Source organism: Montipora capricornis, chromosome 4, assembly GCF_036669925.1.
Source record: "Montipora capricornis isolate CH-2021 chromosome 4, ASM3666992v2, whole genome shotgun sequence".
NCBI lineage: Eukaryota > Metazoa > Cnidaria > Anthozoa > Scleractinia > Acroporidae > Montipora > Montipora capricornis.
Window position 1 is genome coordinate 25,783,831 of NC_090886.1, and position 21,439 is coordinate 25,805,269.

General features: G+C 38.5%; 1 protein-coding gene across 1 annotated transcript in view; it reads left to right on the plus strand.

Moving 5' to 3' along the window:
* Window positions 1-3,031: 3,031 nt before the first annotated feature.
* Window positions 3,032-21,439, plus strand: part of LOC138045848 (nesprin-1-like) — a 175,910-nt gene continuing 157,502 nt past the window's right edge. The window contains 19 exon segments of the mRNA XM_068892482.1: window positions 3,032-3,463; window positions 3,884-3,945; window positions 6,227-6,316; window positions 6,869-6,946; window positions 7,034-7,126; window positions 7,780-7,865; window positions 8,326-8,406; window positions 9,087-9,202; window positions 9,693-9,802; window positions 11,414-11,533; window positions 12,504-12,599; window positions 13,191-13,259; window positions 14,510-14,574; window positions 15,409-15,451; window positions 16,259-16,309; window positions 17,149-17,223; window positions 19,556-19,644; window positions 19,933-20,243; window positions 20,906-21,033. Coding sequence (XP_068748583.1) covers window positions 3,382-3,463; window positions 3,884-3,945; window positions 6,227-6,316; window positions 6,869-6,946; window positions 7,034-7,126; window positions 7,780-7,865; window positions 8,326-8,406; window positions 9,087-9,202; window positions 9,693-9,802; window positions 11,414-11,533; window positions 12,504-12,599; window positions 13,191-13,259; window positions 14,510-14,574; window positions 15,409-15,451; window positions 16,259-16,309; window positions 17,149-17,223; window positions 19,556-19,644; window positions 19,933-20,243; window positions 20,906-21,033 — 1,845 coding nt within the window. The 5' untranslated portion in view covers window positions 3,032-3,381.

Below are 21,439 nucleotides of genomic sequence, written 5' to 3' on the forward strand. Positions count from 1 at the left end.
CTCATTTTGCCCGTAAGCAAGGTGAAAATACGACAAGTAATTTTAAAGTCCTTTCAGTGAGGTCATGACAAACATCAAACCTTTTCTAGACTATTCTTGGGTCCAGGGAAGCGGCAAAGAGAGAACTTATGCTCATGACTGAAAATAACCTAACAATTATCAAAGACAAAGGACGCTTTTAAAGTGTTTATTCAAGCAAGGATTTGATTGTTCTTGCAGACAGTGCTTACAGCTTGAGAAATAATCGTTTTTAAGTCTGTCGCAAACATAAAACAGAGCCTCGGAGGTCGGGAAGTTTTCCAAATTTTATATAACTTCTTGACGGCATATTACATGAATCTTAGCTTCAAATTATCGAGAGGTTCAACGAACTTCCCTTTTCAGTTACAAATTTGATATTAGCTTTTGGCAGCCCTTATCGAATGCGAATAGTGTAGCCCTAGAAATTGAAGGAATCTTGAGTAAAACTTTTTAATTGGAGCACATTTGAGGTATGATCAATTTATCACGCAACCGTGTATTTCTCGAATTTCCAAATAGCATCAGTCAGGGGCACCCAACGAAAACGTAGTTCAAAACCACTTAAACATAGCATTGTTAAACGTATTTTAGTATTTAAACGGTAGATATAGGCATAATTTTATCCCCTAAAAAGTTTTCATCTGTTCGGATTTCCTAGCTGAAAGTCTAGTGATCCGAAAATTATAGGTAACAAAACTTACCATTTCGAAAATTTTAGCTAGAAAAAAGGCTCCCGAAAATTCTAGGTGACCTTTTTAGGGTAAAAATCCGTTAAAAATGGGCAATTATACCATTTTTCAGATGTTCGAAAATCCTAGGAGAGGCAGGCAAGCAAGAAATTTTACAACAAATTTTCCGAAAATTCTAGATCTCAAATCGTCTTCCGAACAGATATTTTCCGAAAATTGATGTTGGGTGCCCCTGATCAGTTCGACTCAGGCCGGATATTATTTTAAATTTCAAAGATACCACGCTGTTCTTTTGATGAGAAATTGGGACGAACAGGGCACTAAATTTCATTTCCTTGGAGGATGGCAAGCAAGGTGTACATATGAGTGGTAGAATCGAATGAAGCAAACGAAAACTCACCAATTACTGTTCTTGGATCACGCTACCTATTCTACGGTATTGATATAAGATCTGGATCGGGTCATTGCACACGCAGCACGCAAATCGTTGTTATTGATTATTATGAAAGATAAATTAATTGATCAACCCAGAGCACATGAAGCGAATCTTGGTTTTTTCCTCCACAGAAGTGCGACGGGTATGTGTGAAATTCATCCCTGTCGTAATTTTGAGTTTTGTTCAAGAATACCCCCGTACGAACCAGAGTTTTTTTTCATATTTTGGCGTCGTTAATTATCTTCATCGTATCTTAATAGCGGTTCCCTGGGGCGGGCGTCACAGTTGATTTCACGTGAAATCAATAACGGTGGGTAACAATATTCAAAGTGGCACACCACAAGGAATAAATTGAGTCATTCAAACTACTCATGCGCTCATATTAAGAAAGACACTTAAAAGCCTAAAAGGTATTTTTTAGTGAAAATTCCGTTGCTTTTTATTTGTTTATATAGCAACACAAACAAGTCCCCTACACACCGATTATCGGAAAATCATCGCGGGAATTACGCGCGGAAAACATACAGCGTGTCACGCTCATACACATCAACTCACTCCACCCTTTGACCAATCGCGAGGCGCTAAGCAACGTAATTAATATTCAAAGTCAAGGAAAACATGGTGGCACATCACTGAAGAGGAATTTTTGCGCATCTCTCGTTGCCTCTTCTTATTTCGTAGTTTGGATTTCTTTTTCATCGTTAGCTGTCGTTTTGCAACAAGGTAGTGTCTGAGTTTTTTCATCTGAGTGAAAGACGGATTTACCATTGACAAACGTGTTTGTTGCTTAACTTTATTTGCATGTGGAAATTTCTGGTTGTCGGACGCAGTGCCAATCCCTAGAGCGATTCAAGTTCCAAGCAGTTGTCCACTTTGCGGAAACGAATGAAGTGGTTGACGCTGTAAGAAGCGATTCGTTATGTCACGGCCAACTACTCCGATACAACCCAGATCGAGATCTCGGAATCGTAGCCCGGCGACTGTTGCCGACAGAGCCGTTTGCAAAATCGCTGGTAAGGACCGCACATATACGTTATGTCATTAGCGATTCGTTTCACTAGATAGACGACGGGACGCTCTTGTTTTTACTCTTTCTCCTTTCGATTTTCACCGTTTGTTGTTTAGTCAAAATGTCACCGAGCATTACCAACTGACTTACTGAAGTTAAGTTAAGCTAAGTTGTGATAAGTTGGCTTGTTAGTTGGTTTAGCTGGGTTGAATAGTTTTCCCGCTTTCATATATTTAATTATCAGCTGTTGATTGTGTTAAATGATTTTTCCATTCCAAATTTTCCCCGTGAGAGGTTGTTGTCATGTGTGTGTGGCAATAAAATCATTTGACGTTACGTGGAGTGAAAGTATACAGACACAGCCTTATCTTTCATACGTTTATTTTCAGCATCAGATTGTTTATATATGGTTCGATATATCGGTGTTACGATACCGTAACACCGTTGCTTTCTGTTCAACATTATATTGGTTCAGGAGGCTTCTAGAAGCTGTCCAATTCAAGTGAAATAAAGCGATGTATTTCAGGTTGTTGTTTCCTTGCTAGGCCATGATGGCATGTTGTTTGGTTTTTCAGGACTGAATAGGAAATTTAAAAGTTACTTGTAGCCAAAAATAGAATTCAAGTTTACTGAAGTTGAGCATTAGGGGAAACTCGAGATGAAGGATATTTAACAATCTTGAGGCGTTCCGGTGATGGAAACTCGTACAGACGGTTTGGAATTTGCATATATTTAAGAATTTGGGGGACTGTTGGATAATCCGCTATATAGAGGTCACATATGCAAGATCGTTGTACCCACACCCCGGAGACAGCTCTCATATTTCTAATAGGGTATATTGATTCCTCGGTTGTCGCTTATCATCGGTCACAGAACGCTCATCACGCAAAGGAAAATGTGCAACGGATAACAGCTTTGCACAGACAGTATGTCATGATTTACAATCGTTTTTTGCATATCCCCAAGAGACCGAATCGTCTGATTGCACTCGCATAGAGATCGATGCTCTGGGGAATGTAGATTTCCGCTCCTTGGCTTCGAACAACCACCACTCGAAAATAGTCAGGATTTTATATCGTTTTGCAACTGAGACACAGCGCCAAGTAAGGGCATTCACCAATCGATTTTTATGAATGGCCTTGAAGAAGAGTTAGTCCAGAGTCTCAAGTCAATTTTGTCTCGTGAGCTATCGAATGCAATTTGATCATTGATTCGAGAACACCAAAATGGCGGAAATTAACTTTGGAGAGTTCGGCGAGGACGCGGACGTTCACGAGCTCATGATTGAATTAAGGCGGAGTGAACCAGGTAATATACATTTATAGCCTCTACAAGTTTCTTTGAACATAGTTATGTGAATATTTAATGCAATGAACTGTTAGCTCTGTCGGTGAATTAACATAAGATAGAGTTAATACTTTAATGGCAACTAATTTGTCAGAACCAAATTATTGTTTAAAGTTTTCTGAACTTAGATATCAGATCCTTGATGAAACCTTTGCGAATTCCAAGGGAGTGAGCAAAGCTTTGTTAGGGATAAGTAAAACACTATTGGGTCTCGTGATTGTTGTCTTTAATTTTTGAACCAACATATTATTTTTGTTATTCGTCACGGACAAAAACGTAACAGCCCAAATTCGGAGAAAACATTATTGCGTGTTTTTCGCTACTAATTGAGGGAGAGTCCTGAATGTATTTGTGTTTTCGTCTTTGTTATTCATTTTCCAGATCACAGAGATGCTGTGCAGAAGAAAACGTTTACAAAGTGGATAAACAGTCATCTCCAGAAAGTAAGTTAGTCGATTTCATTCGGCCCTTTGGAGTTTTAACTTGTGAAAGTTAAACGCCCAAATATTTCTGCTGTTGACATTACAGTAATTATTGTAAGTTATTTACAGATTCGCAGCTGTAACATTTCTCTTGTCAATGCCGACGGTTTTTGTAAAACTCTGAATTCATTAAAAACATTAAATCACTCCAAGAATTTTAATTGTTTTGGTAAATATTCATTTATTAGTTAAAGCTTGTGTACATTGTTCTTCAAAAAGATCTTAAAAGTAACAAAGCATGAGGAGGAATACTTATCAAACTAACCTGTGGTCCAAAGTCTTCATTCCTTCATTAAAATCATTAACAAGATGATAACAAGTTTGGGCCAATTTACAGCTGTGCAAGGTATATTTAAATAGTTCTGAAAGGCTGAAGTTACTGGGCCACATTTTTTTGAAAATTATTTATCTTGCTATTGATAGCAAGGTCAAAGAAACTATTTGAAGTGTACATCACATGGTTCGTCAAAATAACATTAAGATTTTTATAGAATACCTCACTCTCAAAATAACACTCCTTTTCACTGGATACAGTTTTTGTTCCGAGAGCATATGTTTTTCATGTTGGGTTGTATTTAACAATTATTCGCCAAAGGCGAAGTGATTATCGGTGAATACATATTCACCGAGACGAAGTCGAGGTGAATATTCACTGATAATCACTGAGCCTGAGGCGAATAATTGTTTTAGTATAAATACACAGGTGATTATTTCAAAAAAGAGAAAAAAAATAACATTTCAACGGGAAATCATCTTCACTTACAGTGGCAAAACGACTACTGGCAGCCATTTTGTACGTCGAGGTGATTATCGGCTGATAATCCAAGATAGCGAGCCAATGATAGCAGGCGATTTTGTATAGTCACCTGTGTATTTATACTAAAATGTAATACATGTACGTTACTATGGTGTATTTTAACCGTTTTACTCCCATTGGCCGTGCACTCATAGATTTTACTCTGTCTAACACAAGACAATTTTATTTGTCGATGGGGGCCCCTTCGGGCCTTAATAATGTTTAAATTAATGAACTGTTAACAGAGGGCTCGCAGCACCACAGTTTCTTTAGAAACTACCCCTTCCTTCTCTCACATATTACTGTCCAGAATTCTCTCTTGAGAGGTTCTTACATTCTGAGAAAGTTGATAGATTGTAGCCCCCATACTTCCTTGCTTCTAGAACAAGGATATGTCCCACAAAACAGGAATTGATGGTTTGCTGCCTGTTCATTTAATACCAAGTAATTTCCAGCCTGATGCCTTTGACTTCATCAGATATACATAAAAATATAACAAAATGAACAACTTGTAAACATCTGTTTTGATTTTCTCGAAATGGTATTATTTTCAGTGTTATCAGACCAGAGACATTTATTATTTTGTACATGTAGGATTAAAATTAACCTTTATATCTGTAAAATTAATCTGCTTTGAGGATTGATGAAAGATGCAGTCCATTAACTTGGCAAAAAATATGAAAAGTGGAGGTCAAGATGTTAACTCTTTCTGTTTTAGGAATATGGAACGAACTCCTGATTTCTTGATATTTAATGTGTGTCCTTGTTGGATAAAAGTGGAAAATGATTACTGTGCATCCTCTCGTTAAATAGCTTTTTGAAGAATGACATTTTTCTTGAAAATGCTCCAAGTGTCCATACAACAGCCAAGTTGGAAGATGTACTGAAAGGCAAAGGCACTTTGTAACTTCTCTTTGACACAGTTGTATTATACAAATTTGTGAATAAAAACCCTTTTACTGTGATTTATGCGTTTCTTGATAAAAATGGTTTTAAAACGCTAATTCTCTTTAGATTTAAATGCATAATAATTCCAGAATTATTTAAAACATGGTTTTATGACTAAGGAAATAAATTAAATGAACTTTTACATTAGACCATTCAATTTTTTTTGCTTTTGTTAACACTAAACTTTAGTTGAGTAGTTTTCTGTTCTTTGGAATTTCAGTCAGTCATAATTATATTTAAGCTTGAGTCAACTGGTCATTTATTAATGACATGTCGTCAGTCATTCAAAAAAGAATAATTCCCTTTCTTTAATTCCTTAAATTTTGGCCATCATAAAGTGGATCATTTTAGAATTTTGTTTATGCTTATCTTTAGTGTTAGAATTTGATGCCTGAGTTTCTGTTGTATAGAGAAAAGTTGGCTCTATGATTTATGACTTTATGGTATGCTGTGTTTAGGAAGGTACAGTCTAGTAAATATAGACTTTTTTCTTCAAAGGTAAATGTGCGAATTTTAGACCTTTATGAAGAGCTTAGAGATGGGAATAATCTTCTCCTTCTCTTGGAACTCCTTTGCAAAACAAACTTGGTAAGTGTAATAGCACTGGTGATAAAGCATTTGAATTTTTTCTTGTTTTTAGAATTTGTGTTACTGTCTGCTTTTCTTAGAAATCAAGGGTAAATACTTTTCTTCCTTGATCTTCTCCCATCATTCTCTTTCTCAACCGTGATGCCTACATGTACTGTATACACAAATCTCTTATAGTTACTGGTTTCTTATTCATGTTTTAAGCAAGGTCAAAGGGATTTATTGCAGTAGTAAAGAAAAAGGATTTTGTACTTAGAAATCTGTAGGTCTTACTATTGATATTGGGAGTGGATCAGTACATGGATTTGTAACCTACAATCTAGTAAAAAAGAATTTAAATAAAAATAAAAAAATAATAATAAGGATTTCATTTCCCCACCGTCCTCCCACAGGAAATAATTGAGTACTTTATTTGAAGAGGTGTGCAGGGCCTTTTTCTAGGTTTGTGATAAAACACCTTAGATCTCACTCAAATTACAGGTCACAGTTTATATGCATCAAATAGAAAACAATGTGTTGTGTTATGTTAGTCCTTTAATCACTATCTTTCAGAAAAGGGAAAGAGGACAGTTGCGATTTCACAGACTCCAGAATGTCCAGACTGCATTGGAATATCTACAGTCTCAACAGGTACATGACAAAAATTAATTAGATTGTACAAGCTCTCATGGACCCTGTAACTATTAACTTAATCCTGTGATATATGTCCAATTTTAGGTCAAACTTGTCAACATTAGAAGTGAAGACATTGTAGATGGGAACCCAAAACTTACTCTTGGGTTAATATGGACAATCATCTTGCATTATCAGGTAAGAATGCTTTTCGATGTACATTACAAATTCTAGAAAGCTTGAATCAGTGTCAAAATGAGGTGAATGTACAGCTGCATTTTTTAGGCATAAAATAACAAGACTATCAATTTGTACCATGCTATAAGTTTTCGAACAGACCCCACACTCCCCCATTCAATGTTACCTGTCTGTAGCCAAAGATCACAGGAATTACGACACATTGTTTGCGGGAAGGGAGGGAGGCAATTGGGAATAGAGCTTTGAAAAGGGCAAAGTGTTAACAATTTTGTCACCGATTGTAGGAAGTTGCTTGTTTGTTTTGCGTCCTCAACACAATTGCCACCATTTTGTAACTTTTGTCCCTGTACTTTCACTGTGCGATGCTGCTAAAACTGCTTGAACTGTCAAAGAATGAAAATGCTCACCTTTTCCACCAATAAGTATTCAGCAATATAGCCTTCTGTCTTTCAAAAGAGATGCAGCACTTGTCTATTGTTTCATCATTTAAGTAGTTGATTATATAGGAACCAGCAAAATTGACTCAGAGGTATTTAATTATGGGATACCTTATAGGCAAATCAGACTTGTGTGTATGATGTCAAAACTCTGAATGTCACTTCTGCTGAACTTTTTCATTGACTGTGTTTCTTTTCTTTTATCTTGCTGCACAGATTTCGGAGGTGGAAGTTGTTGGCAAACAGGGGCAGATGACAGCAAAAGATGCACTTCTTTTGTGGGCACAAAAAGTAACCAAGGGGTATGTGACATTACAGTATCATAAACACTAATTAATGAACATTTTATTAAAGTTGTACCACAGAACCGTTTTTGTTATCGTGGTATGATCATGGCAAAGAAAAGGGAAGGTTGTTGTTGTGATATTTTAAGATGTTTAGAGATTTCCATCACCCTTAGAGCAACTAGGCATTTGACAAGAGGGCTAAGAAAATCTAGGAGTGAATGGGAATTAAACCTATGGGCATATTAGTACATTTGGTTGTAGATGGGCTGCTGTTAAGGTCAATATTAACCGTGCTATCAAGTCAAATAGGAAATTGTCTAGTTTAAAGTACATCCAGATGTACATAATATTGTACAGTTTAACTGGAGATAAGGAATGTTTTTGATGGTCAATGGTCAGCATTGATGTCAGACAATGATTTTTTTAGATGATAATTAGTAAGCATGTTTTGACTATCTCTTTTGCTTTATGTTAGTTATCCATCAGTTGACGTGGAGAATTTCACAAATTCTTGGAAAGATGGCTTGGCATTTAATGCAATCATTCACAGATACAGGTCTGCTACTCATAAACAAAAATGACATGTAATTTCATTAAATTATGTACAGGTAAATGAAGCATTCTATTAAGAGGGTGGTTGCATAACCAATCAATTATTTATACTGTCAAGAAGTGGTGAAATTACACATTTCTGAGACTCCTAGGCAAAAATGAAGGCAGTTCACTACTACAACTACATTTACATTTTTGCAAGTAATTAAGGAAACAAGAAACTCCTTTTTCCCACTTGTCTGTTAATAGTGGCAATTTTTGCCAAGACAATGAGTACAGAGGTGGTGTTCAAATCCAAAACATTACTTAATGCAAAGTCATACATGTAACTCCATAAAGCAAGATTGCTCATAATAGTGTTAGAATAATAACTCATCAGTAATACCAGAAACTCATAAGGGTTGAAACGTGTAACGGCCCCTTGTGTGCTGCGAAATAAGCTTCTGAATATTCAATTTGCTAAGTACCATATTTGGAACAACCAGAGCTAGGGGTTTCCAAATATGGTACTTAGCACCGAAACATTCAACCAATCAGTTCGCACTGAATATTCGGAAGCTGTGAACGCGCGTTACACGTTTCAACCCTTATGGGTTTCTGGTAATACTGCACATCTTTTGCAAATTTTCTACCCCAAATTAACATTAATTAATTATTATTTTTTTATATTGTTGTGTATTTCAGACCTGATCTTGTGGACTTTTCCAAGTTGAGCAAATCAAGCCCAGATCGCAATCTGGAATACTCATTTCATGTTGCTGAGAAAGAACTTGGTGTTCCCAGACTGTTGGATGTTGAAGGTAAAATAAGTAATGAGAATAATGCTGTTATAAAAGGAAAGGAACTTTATTTAAGGAACTTTCTTTAAGTGTCTAGTCGTTCTAGTGCTGAAGCACTAATTGGGGACACTGTAAACTGAAATGAACAATTAAAGCAAATCAAGTCAAATTCAACATTTTATATCAGAATCAATGAATGGGGCTTGTATATCATAACTTCAATTATTAATTATTTTTATGATTACTGCTGTACATCAATTTACTTGAACATTCACTCATTTAAAGTGTGACAAACCTTTGAAATTAATTTTTTGGACCACTTTAAAAAATGTATTTTCTGTAGATTTCTGAGGGTAGGGGAGTCTGGGTTGAAAAATTCTCCAGAGTTTCATTCTCCAGGGGCCTGCACCTGTAGTGTTGCAACTTTGTTGAGTCTCTTGTGACTCAATTATTATTTCTGAGGCACTAGTGAAACGAGTGCGCTAGTTTAAGATTTTTCTTTCATTTGCAGATTTAGCGAACACAGATCATCCAGATGAAAAGTCCATCATGACCTATGTTTCCTCACTTTATGAGATGTTTCCAAAAGAACCTACAGTGCAAGAGACACTTCAAGACAATGTAAGTGACATGGGTTACTGGTGTCATTGAAAATTTATATTTTCCATTCTTGCAGTACTGTATTGACTCAAGAGGAAACTTAGGGCGCGTTCGATTGACCCTATTCCGGAATAAGAATACGTGAAGTGATGATTTAAAACGGTATGTCTGGCGTTTTGAGGCAACAAGGATGATAAAGATATGTCTAAAATAGCATTGTAGCAAGTGTTTGACAATTTTCATGTGAATCTCCGTAAAAACGAAGGATTTCTAACTTCTATTCCATTTATTCCTATTCCGGAATACAGTCAATCGAACGCACCCTTAGAGTAATTGTATGAGCCTTTGAACATTAAGATAGTAATGAAATGACACTTGTTAAATTTCCTTGGATACAAGGGGGCAGTGTGGCCCAGTGGTTGGGTCTTTTGCCTTTTGATCTTTCTGACCACTCCTTGAATTCGACCCTGGTAGTCCCTGGTTGAACTTCTTGGCTGCAATGTGTAAATAACTGACTGGTTTGCATTTGGCAGTTGAGATTCTTAGGCTATGTTGACATGGTGCCAGTTCCAGTTGGTTCTGATTCAAAAATTGTAACGGGTTGGCCTTTTGTTCACATGGGACCTTCTGACCGTACCATCAATCTGTTCCAGATCTGGTCCAATTTCTGGACCTCCACAAACGTGTGTCGCGTTTTGGAACCAGTCCAGTCTAAGTGAGTTTGGCACTGCGCAAAGTCCTGTTGTAGTTGTTTTTGCTGCTATCAATTGCTATCAATGCAATTTCTGCCCGGGCTACCAGGCTATTGAATTACTGTGTCAACATGAGGAGGCAGATTGTGCCTTAAAGCTGATGTGAATCAAAAAGTTAGGCACGGAAACACAAGAAAATACTGAAGAAGTCCTGGAAAGATGTCTTCTTGGTGGGATAATTTTTCAGATAATGTTGTTGACAGTGGATGATGAATGGCAGGAGACCTTTAGTTTTTCAGTCTTTTCCTTTAACTGGAATTTTTTTCATTTCTCCAATTTTGCTACACCATGATCTCCATTATTATTCAGAATTAATACAATGTAAGTAAGAGGAACGTTTTGAAACTTCTCAAAATAGACCTTATTGGAGTTGAGTCTGCAGGCACATTTTCTTTTCTTTAAAACTACATGTAAAAGAGGCCTAAGGGTCAATAATTCTATACAAAATGACCCCTTAGCCTCGTTTGTGCGGAAAAACCGCTGATAACTGCAATAAGGGCTATTGGAGAATTCTGAACAAGCTTTCAAATTTAAATTTAGCTGCTTTTAGTATTGCACTCACACTTACCATAGCATACCAACTTAACTGGGACTTCCTCACAGTACAATTTGAGATTACTTGTACTGCTCTCGTACATTCAGTGAGTACATACTGCTCCCATCATTGCCCTTCTGACTCGACGAGTGTAATTTGAAACTAGGGCCAGAAGTTTAATGGTTCTGGTACAACAGTTAAATGCAGATCACGCATGAGGATTGAATTAAACAGTCCTTCGTTGTAACGTTTTGGCATGCAAGATTAATTTTGTATAGGACGGTATTTCAAACTGCTTCTTGCATGTGTTGCTTTTTCCTTACAACTCACTGCTTTTCTCTGTAGGAAAAGTTATTCAAGTTTGAAGAATATTGCAATCTAGCAAAGGCGCTTGTAGTTAACGTCAAACGAGTCATGCAGAAGCTTGAGAAGCAGAGGTTTCCAAAAACTGTTCAGGGAATCAAGGTAAACCCACAGCTTTCTTCACTGTAATTACAAATAAAAAATACGGTAAAGAATCTTACGCTAGGTGTTTTTGAAAACGTCCAGCTTGTGGGATGGTGTGTAGAAAGCAAGTCGCAGCATAAGTTGTATTGTTCTTACATACAGCGGATTTTCCATATGAACATGTTCAAACACAATCATGATCAAACATAACTATAGGCTAGGTGCTTGGCGAAGGGCGAAACGCAACTGAAGAATCAGAATCCTCCTAGGCAGGATTTGAACCTACACGGGTCGGATGCTCCAAAAAATCGCAGCCTCTATAGACAACGATCTTGCGTCGCTTGTGTAAAGCAATCTTTACAATTGTTTCGGCTGATGTGGCTCGCGTCATATGTGGGTTGAGTTTGTTGGTTCTCTACTCTGCACCGAGAGGTTTTCTCCAGGTACTCCGGTTTTTCCTCTCCTCAAAAACCAACATTTGACTTGATTTGCGTTGATTGTTAAGTTCACTTTACAGTGTCCCCAATTAGTGCTCCAGCGCTAAATCGACTAGACACTTAAATAAAGTTCCTTGTTAAGCATAGAAGATTTATCGTGAAATGAAGCTAAATAGTGTTAAGTTATAATTCAGAATGTTGCTTTCCAAAATGGAACTTACATGACTAATTTTTTGTATCCAAGAAAGATCATAAGAAATACGCGGCTACTTTTCAGACTTAAGTGTGTCATTTTTACGTGTTCCAAAAAAAGAAAGCGATCCAAAAAAATTGCCGTAAGAAAAAATCAAAGTTGATTCCATTTAGCGGGAATTCAAGATACCGAGGATAAAATTGCTTTAAATGTATCACGGAATCCCGGGCCGGGGAATTTATTTTCGATCGAATCTTTTCGAGGTTCTAGTAAAGAAAGGATCGGGTTATCGACTGTAGCTCTCTTGTTTAGGTTTCGTTTGAAAAAAAATAAATTGATTTTCTGGTAATATTTATAGGAGCTAATAGCCGAATACAATCGGTACCGGATTGGTGAATTTCCAGACACTGAGGCCTCGCGACATTCCCTCAAGATGGTTTTCCGCGAACTCCAGGTAAAATGCCATGAATGCAACTTCTTAGCTTTGAAATTTAGAATTTTCACATCAGGATCAAATTTTATACAGAGAACTAGTTAGGAGATGCCCAAGCATACGCAACATTCCATGTTGTTTTGTTGTCCGGTCGATTAAAAAATGATGGGAATATGTAGAAGATTGGTGCGTTCTTATTCGAAGCAGTTTGAGCGCTTAAACAGGACAGAGCAAAAATGGAGCGGAACGGATTAAAAAGTCGGACGTTGTCTATATTCCATGGAAACGTCGAGCCATTACGAGACCAAAGCTGCTCATGGTTTCGTTGCAGAAGGGATAAAAGCTTACTGGTTCTCTGCAAGAACTGACCCGGCCGTTCCACTTTTTATCCGTTCTGTTGGACAATTTGCTTTGTCGTGTGAACGTACCTCAAAACTGGCTTAAGTTCTACAAAAGGTTGCTATGGTATTTAAAACCGTTTAGCCCCAACTTCAACTGATACATCCCATCCCATCCCACCCAGTGTAGGCACGTCGTGATCTTTGTGGCATAAATGCTTTGTAGAATTTGTTTTTGTCTAACTTTTCATGCTCTTATGCGTATTTTTATCAGGCACTTTATGGCCCCATGGCAACCTGGCTGGAGTTTCCGTATGAATGCAGTCCTAGGGAAATTGAAGTGGTAAGAAATTTTCGGCATCTTTCGCCGCAGTGCAGATAGCTAAATGTACAACATCGCGGAATATTTGTACTCGTTTCGTGCGTTTTCAGTTCATTAACTTATAGAGTTGGGTAATAAAATACAATATTGATTCCAAAGTCTGAACAAAATATGAAATGCTAAAGAAAGTTCCGTAAGTGCTCAGTATAGCCTACCCCGGCTTAGAAAGACCAATGCAGTGCTGTACCTTTAAGCTAGTCAAACAAACACAGTACTTGCAGGTGCAGATTATTTGCTAAGCCTATATTTCCACGTCCGGAATGAATGTAGAATGTATTGCATGACTTTGAGGCTTTTGAGGCTTCAGAAATGACATGAAAGGCCTACTTCAACTTTTTTTCTCGTTCCCAGATTCCACCGCTTATATTAGCCGGCGGGACCTTCGGACGAGAAGACGAAGGGCTCTGAAGACATAAAAAATTTAAATTTTTTTCATTGGTTAGTTAGCGAACAATAAAAGCTTGAACCGGAAGTAAAAGTGGCTGATATGGCGCTGCCGGTCGGCAAAATGATCGGAGTGTTTTTGTTTAAAACTACGATATTACTTATTGCTTCTTTCTGTTCGACACGAAGGGACACATTCTCTAAGTTGAGGCCAAGTAAAGCGTCACATAGGGACTCTCCGAGTGTAATGCTTCTGAGCGCCGCCATGCTTAGTACTATTGACGATTCATATATGAACTGACTTCAACTCCGGAAGTCCCATAATCTGGGACTGTAAAAATCCCATGTCTCGAGAGTCCAGAACCCTTCCTTTTCTCGTGCGAAGGCCCCGCCGGCTAAGAGAAAACGATGGGGTCTGGGGACAAGAATGCTTCAAGTTAAGAACGGTTATTTAGCAACTGGCTCTTAAGGCACAATGTTTTGAATTTGACAACGAAATCGAAAACAAAATAAGAAGGAAGAGATATTTAAACTTGCACTTGACAACAGTAGAATTTGCCCCATTAACAAATAGTAACCTGCTTGCGAGAGCTACTGAACTACTGAAAAACAAAAAGAGGAGATAGCAGAGCCCTAACAGTGGCTTTGGTGGATCTTACGAGCAGTGCCATATTCAAACCCCCTCGACATTCCAATACCACATATATACTGTATTTGATAAATTTATTTTTCGTGATTATCGTTTTGAAGTTTTCAGTTCGTCAGAGACAACAGTTACAAATATATATTCGTTTGCTCATACTGTAGTACTCATATCCCTATTGCAGCTATGGACAAATCTGGTTGAAATGCAGGATAATTACAACAAATCTCTGAGAATTGAACTTACAAGGTAAAGATTTTAGTTATTTCTTATGTTCCCCTTGCAATTGGTCGCTGTCTGATAATAGTCTTCGAACGATAACAAGAATTGCGTTTCAGTACTAAGTCGTTTCATCATAAACATACATTATAGATTGCGCACGAAGTCGTAAAAAAAGAATGAATATTACAATCCCGGAAAGGGAAAGGAAAGTATGATGCAACTTATACAGTATCCGCGCGTGTTATATAATTATGAAAACATGAAATACAAGGGTGAATAGAATCTGTACATAAACTCTGTTTATAATTTTAAGAGTAGTTTGATTTTGTATCGGATATAGCGTTGAGCGTTTTCTGTTTGTCAGAATGCGATTCTACTTATATTTGATATTTCAAGTGTCGGTAATAAAATATTGAAGAAACCTTGATTTCTGATCACTTATAGCGACCCCTCTGATAACGATAACGATGCGATAACAAACTGATTAAATAACTGACCTTTTCAGTTCTTTTGGGAACAGCTGGCATATTCAGGAAAGTACTGTCAGTTTGATGTCTTTATTTTGATTTGACAGAGAGTAGTTTTTCTGGTGTACCAGGACATCACTCAGGATTAACTTTACCATGTCACCATGCGTTAATAATGATGATGATAACAAGGAGTTTAAGCAACTGCATCCGGAAGTGATTATTTTTATATTGCTTGGTATCTTTTCTTTATTACAGACGATTAGTTTAAAACTCTGGGAGACACTACTGTCCTTACATGTGGAAAGTTCACTTCCGGTTGCCGCCTTGGCTCAAAAACGTCGCTTGATTAAACTCCCCATTAACCGCTTTTAACTTGTGATTGTCTCATTAGGCTTGAACAGATGTTTCAAGTGGCGGAGAAGATTCAAAAAGAGGTTGGTTCTATCAGTCGTTAGTGCATTAGGCTAAAAAAAACATGGCCGAGTTGTGGCCTCCAATAACTTGGCATGAATGAAAATACTGTGCGTTAAAAAGTAGGCACACCTGTTTGATTAAGAACTAAAACAATTTCTCACCAGTATAACTTATTTCAAGACCCAAACCTCATTGAAGGATTCGAAAAGACAAAGACCATTGGGCATATTTCAAAGATTTTGAACCTGCGGTGTCTATTTCCGTTTTCTTGTGTGATCTGCTCGGGCAAGAACCGAGTTAATTTGTTTCAAGCTTCATTAAAACTGACCCGTGGTTGAGAACTGCGGAAGGTTACTAGATACATGGGCGCCATTTGTTTTTAACGCCTTTGAATTGCTCTTTTTGTCATGGTTATTAAACTTGAATTGACCCTAATCGTGCTTTAGTCGGTTCGATCGTGGTTCTCCAGTGGACATTGTCCAGGCTCTTCCGACTGTAGAATTTATCGAGTCGCCTGTGGGATCGTTCCTCTTGTTAAAAAGTATTTTTTATTGAATGTGTAATGCGGTACATTCTTTTGTTTTTCGTGCATGACCCATTCTCAACTTGGTTGCTTCAAATGTTCACTCTGCAAATTTTGAACCTTTTTTGGCAAGATAAGACCCGGCCAATTTGCTTTGCAAGTCAGCATTTGAAAAGAACTCTTCTTTTGTTTTTTTTTCTTCTCCCCTCCCCCCTCCCCCTGATCGCCAACACAACGTCATGATTTAATAGGCCAACAGACTCAACGCGGTCTTTATACTTGTTACCTTTTATTTCGTAACTAGGCAACACTGGTTGATGCTTCATTGGATGACATCGAGGAGAGGATCAAATGCGTGAGTAATTTATTGCTCTCGTTATTGGTCAAAAACTGAGCCTCTCGCTCAGTTCTCAGCCAATCGGAGGCACGGACGCCTCGCTTGCACGCGTTTACCCGCGGTCAACACCGTCTACCAGTCCTTGCATCGAGTTTGATTGGTTCATTTTTTGCGGAGAAAATAAAAGCGGGTTCACGAGAAAGAGCTCTGTTTGATTCAAAAGCGAATTTAAATCTTTCATCTGGACGAACCAACCCTCGGGCTAGACATCTGGGTGATGAAATTTGCATACGCATGTACTTATCATTTCTTCCCGAACTTTGAGAAATACGGGTTTGTATAGAGTGGACATCGCGCTCTTTCGGGTTTTTGATGATGTTGACACTTTGGTGTCTGGAAAGAAATGACTGATGTGCTGGGTGGCCAGGGCAAAGGTCCTTTCATAGATAGGGTCCTTGTTAAGAGTCAGGGTCTTAAAAAAACTGAGGGAGAAAGTGCTGCCTTTGTAATTTCATCCGCAAATGGTTAAGACTTTCAAGTCTTCTCGGATAAGGACTATAAACCGTAGGCCCCGTCTCACAACCCTTTAATGTTCATAATCCTGTGGGACGTAAAAGAACGCACACACTCCCGGAGCTCCCGGTGTTTTGATCAGGCCTCATTTCATTCACTCATGTGCTGGGTGAGATCGCTAATGGACTGATAGCGGCTGCCGGCGGCGCCTGTATATGCTGATGTCCGATCTCACCCATATATTACTTGCTTGTAAAGCGCATTTGAATATGTTAATAGAAAATGCGCTATATAAATTCATTACCATTACCATTACCATTAATTTTGCTTTTATACATTAACAGGAAGATGTAGTTGGTGAGACGATAGACCAAGAGACAAGAAGAAAGCATTTCTATCAAATTGAAAAGTCTCTTGTGGTAAGTAAAACTTTCACTCCTCTTTTCGCATGGTTAAGTTTGGGACCAGTATTACTTCGTTGCGCCAGTATTTGTCGTCGTGTTAAGTTGCTCCGCTTTCTCAGTGTGAAGTTAGTAAAGACATGGCGAAAATGTAAAGGGACATTGTCACGTTCCTTCGGCCGTACTCTGAAGGGAAAAAAGGAAACAAAAGAAAACAAGGCATTTACTTTCTACCCAGTTCACGGTGGCTTGCGAAAATAGGAAATAAGGGAATCTATGTCTACAATTTTTCCTCATTAGCAAAAGGCTATTATTTTCTAATTAGTCAGGCAAGAATAAAGTACTGAAAATTGAAAGTGCATGGCACAATGAGCTGTCTCTGAAAATTTGAACGCGATATTCCAGGTCATCTCTGAGCAATGATGCATGGAATCCTTATCGCCGTTGCCACTCAAGAATTTATCGGTTTTTGTTGGCTAATAACTCGCTCGAAAGATAAAAGAAGAAAGATAGAAGTGATCCTCGCACTCAAATGGACAATTTACGCAATTGTCACGTTGTAGACACCTGCTTTGGCAGCTTCAACTGGATTCGAACCCATGATGCGGTGCGATGCCGGTGCAATGCTCTGCCAACTGAGCTGTGAAGCCACTTAGATCAGAGCAGGTCAATTGCTGGGTTCGTTTGTTCCCTTGAAAGGAATGATGAACAAAAGAAATGTATATTTCTAGTGCGGGTTATAGTCCTTTCACGGGGACAAATGAGCCCAACAGACCTGCTGCCAACTGAGAGGCTTCATAGTTCAGTTGGTAGAGCATTGTACCGGCATCCCAGAGGTCATGGGTTCGAATCCCGTTGAAGTTGTCCTATGAATTTCTCAGGTGTCTATAGATCGAGTTTCAATCGAGTGTCGTAAAACCAAAACCAAAGTAATTACTTTGGCCAATCAAAAAGGACGGAGACAATCCAGTAAACCAATCAAAACTCGAAGTAATTACACGTAGCCGACAAAAAGCGCGGGAAAATGTGCACGCGTGAGCCACGATTGGTTTTGGTGTCACTTCTGATTGGTTGAAAAAGTGGCACGAGAACTTTGAACCAATCACTGAGTGAAGTAATGCAAAACCAAAGCAATTCGCTAATTACTTTCGACACTCAATTGAACACCGCTCTAAAATCACAATTTCTTAATTTAAATTGTCCAGTTACTTGCGAGAATCACTTCCATCTCTCCTCTACAACCCGCACTTGAGATATACATTTCTTTCAACAAGTTGCTCGTTACCAAAGCCGACTGAAAGGCTTAAAATTGGAGATTTGAAGTTTAACAAGTTCTTTTACCTTTTAAAATCAGTTTGTAAATAGCATGTTGCCTTCTGTGAGCAACGTAAACAATGACGTCAGTAAAGATCCCCTTATAGGGATGCAGGTTTATACATTTTTAGATAATCGCAGTTTCGAAAGGAAACCCTAATAATTTGAGGTTTGAACGATATTTGAACCCACAACCTCTGCGATAGCGATGTAATGGTGTACCAATTCTTGGTTTGCATCCACGTGATTAGACGGCCATGTTATTGTACAAAACAATAGAAAATGGCCACACACGTTTTGCATAATAATAGAGAAGAATTCCCGAAAGACATTTTACTGCATTGTTCTGCACAACAACATGACCAATTGTATTATGAAGTGAACTTGTAGCCATTCAGTTTCTCAATTTCATGAACATAGTCTTCATGAAAATTGAAATGGATTGATATTTCAAACTTTCTCAAATTTGGATTTGCTATATCAAAAAATGTTGGCCTAAATTTAATCACAGCAATAACTCACCGAACAAAAAATTCCGACATCTGTTACTCTTTTCATTAGGATGCCAGGAATATTTGCGTCTGCGCTACAATATTAGGGACCCAGTAAGATCTAAGACGGCGACGGCCACGAAAACGTCATTTAATATTGCTAGTTAATGTTTCTTAAAGTGTTTCGTGATTATTGCAGTTTGTTCACCTTTCACAAACTATCCAAAGTATTCACGAACTGAATTGGGAGGAACAGTGTTGAAACTATAGAAAATCAAAGATTTGCCCTTGTGAGCCCCCGTCTTTCTTGAGAATTGGTCATTTTACTTTGCAGATTGGCAGAGAATGGGAAAGAAATGTACAAAATTTAAAGCGCTCGTGCAGAGCCATTGTTTTGCTCATTAATGGTGGCGTTCTCGCTCAGGTTGCCGTCCTAGATCTTAAGGTCCCTCTTAAGCTGACAATACTTCCTATAAACAGAAAGGCCATGCATAAGGGGCATGAGTGACACTTCTCTGAACCAATTTCAATTGTTTCTCTTGCAGATGTTTGAGTCCAGCATCAAACACATGATTTCTGGTGTGGACATCCTGATAGCTGGCCGGTACTCCAGAGCAGAAGAACTAAGAATCAAGTAAGTCAGTTGTTTGGAATCATTTAAGCGGCTTTCCTCCAATCGCCTTACGACTCTCGCGTTGTGTTGCCCGCTTCGTCTTACTTGAGCTAATCAAATCTTACCAACCGAGTAAAGAGCTGTTTTTAAGTTATGCCGCGCACCCGAGATATGATTTGACGCGGGAAAAACGGTTGTCATTGTTGACTGAGAGGCGATGGCCACGAAAAGGTTTGCTGTATTTTCTGAACATTCAGTCCCCTAGTCTTCATGCCAAAGACGAAACGACGAATATGTCCATTTTTTCAGGGTTCAATCCATTGAAAGACGTTGGTGTGAGATGAAAGATCGTCTGGAATCGCGCTCGACCAAAGTGCTGACTTATCAAACATTCAGCACAACGGACGGCAAGAAAATGAAACTTGAACTACCTGTGGAAAAGACAGTTGTATCAACAGAAGAAACCACACCAACTGCTGATGACCTCGAGGGGGAGGGAGTGAAAACACGACGGAAAGTTATTACCATTACGAAAAGGACGTACCGATCCTCAGGGGGGACCCCCACAGAAACAAGAACAACTGTCGCCCGTATCATGTCGGCTGACGGCTTAAATGACGGTGAGAGAATAACTTGTAAATGTTGCGCCGGGTAACAAACGATAGCATGGTTCTATATCTTTCTCTGAAAAGGCATAACATTACAGCTTAAATGTTCCAACTTGTCCATTATTTTTATTTACGAGTGAATTCGAAAGTGGAAACTAATAAATTACATCAATCATTCATGTACCTGAGAAGTAAAACACAAACTCAGCTAAAGAGGATAGTTTTTCACAAAGCAGGCTTCAAGTTTCGTGCCGACAGAGATTCCCTTAGTTATTTTGCAGATAATTTTTGATTGACCGATGGCAAGGTTTAAAAGGTAAAAAAAGACGTTATGACCAACAGGCCAGGCAGGTAGACTGGACCTAGCATGAAATAAAGGCTAAGGCGACGGAGATAATTTGCATATGAAAAGATTCCCCCGCATTGCCCTCCATTTCATGCTCGATCCAACCCAACCGTTAGTACTAAAGTCTCGTTGAAATTGAGTTCTAAAGATGCACGTTGTAACATGCAAAATGTCAAGATGGGAAGAAATGCATTTCATGTCAATTTTCGTAACCGCAGTGTTCTTTTTGTTGCCCAACGAACGTTCGTGTATTTGCAACTGTCCAAAGACGGTATTCTGCCCAACCACCCAAAAGTGGGTCTAACAATTTTGTTGCTTCTGCCTGCAGATATGAGTGATAGCGGTATTCCTAATGGATCCCCGAACTCTGGCCACAACGAACTGAAGTTCAGTGCGCAGATTGGTGACGATTCCAAACGGTTGGATGCTATGCTGGAATGGATAAGAGAAACACGGGTACATACCTCTTACTAACCTCGCTTTCTCGGTCCATACTGTAAAATTATGGACCCTTGTCTCCTGTTGATTTATAGAGCGCATAAATCATCGCGAAAAAAAACGGGATCCGTAATTTCTCTGAGTTAATTAGGCACGCGGGAAAGGAAACTAGTTGAATTCATGGGGAAGGTTCAACTGCCGCAAAGATTGCTTTGTCAAAACCGAAAAACTACTAAATATTCTTGGCTTTTCAAGTTGAAATAGTTGCTAGAATGATTCAAACAGTTTTACAAATTTATGTAACATAAACGACGTAGCAAACTTGCTAGAGAATGGTTGATCAAAATTTCACATTTCGCGGGCCGTACTGCAGAATTTGGCCCGCTAAATTGACCAATCATATTTCGCGTACTATCTGGGAGAT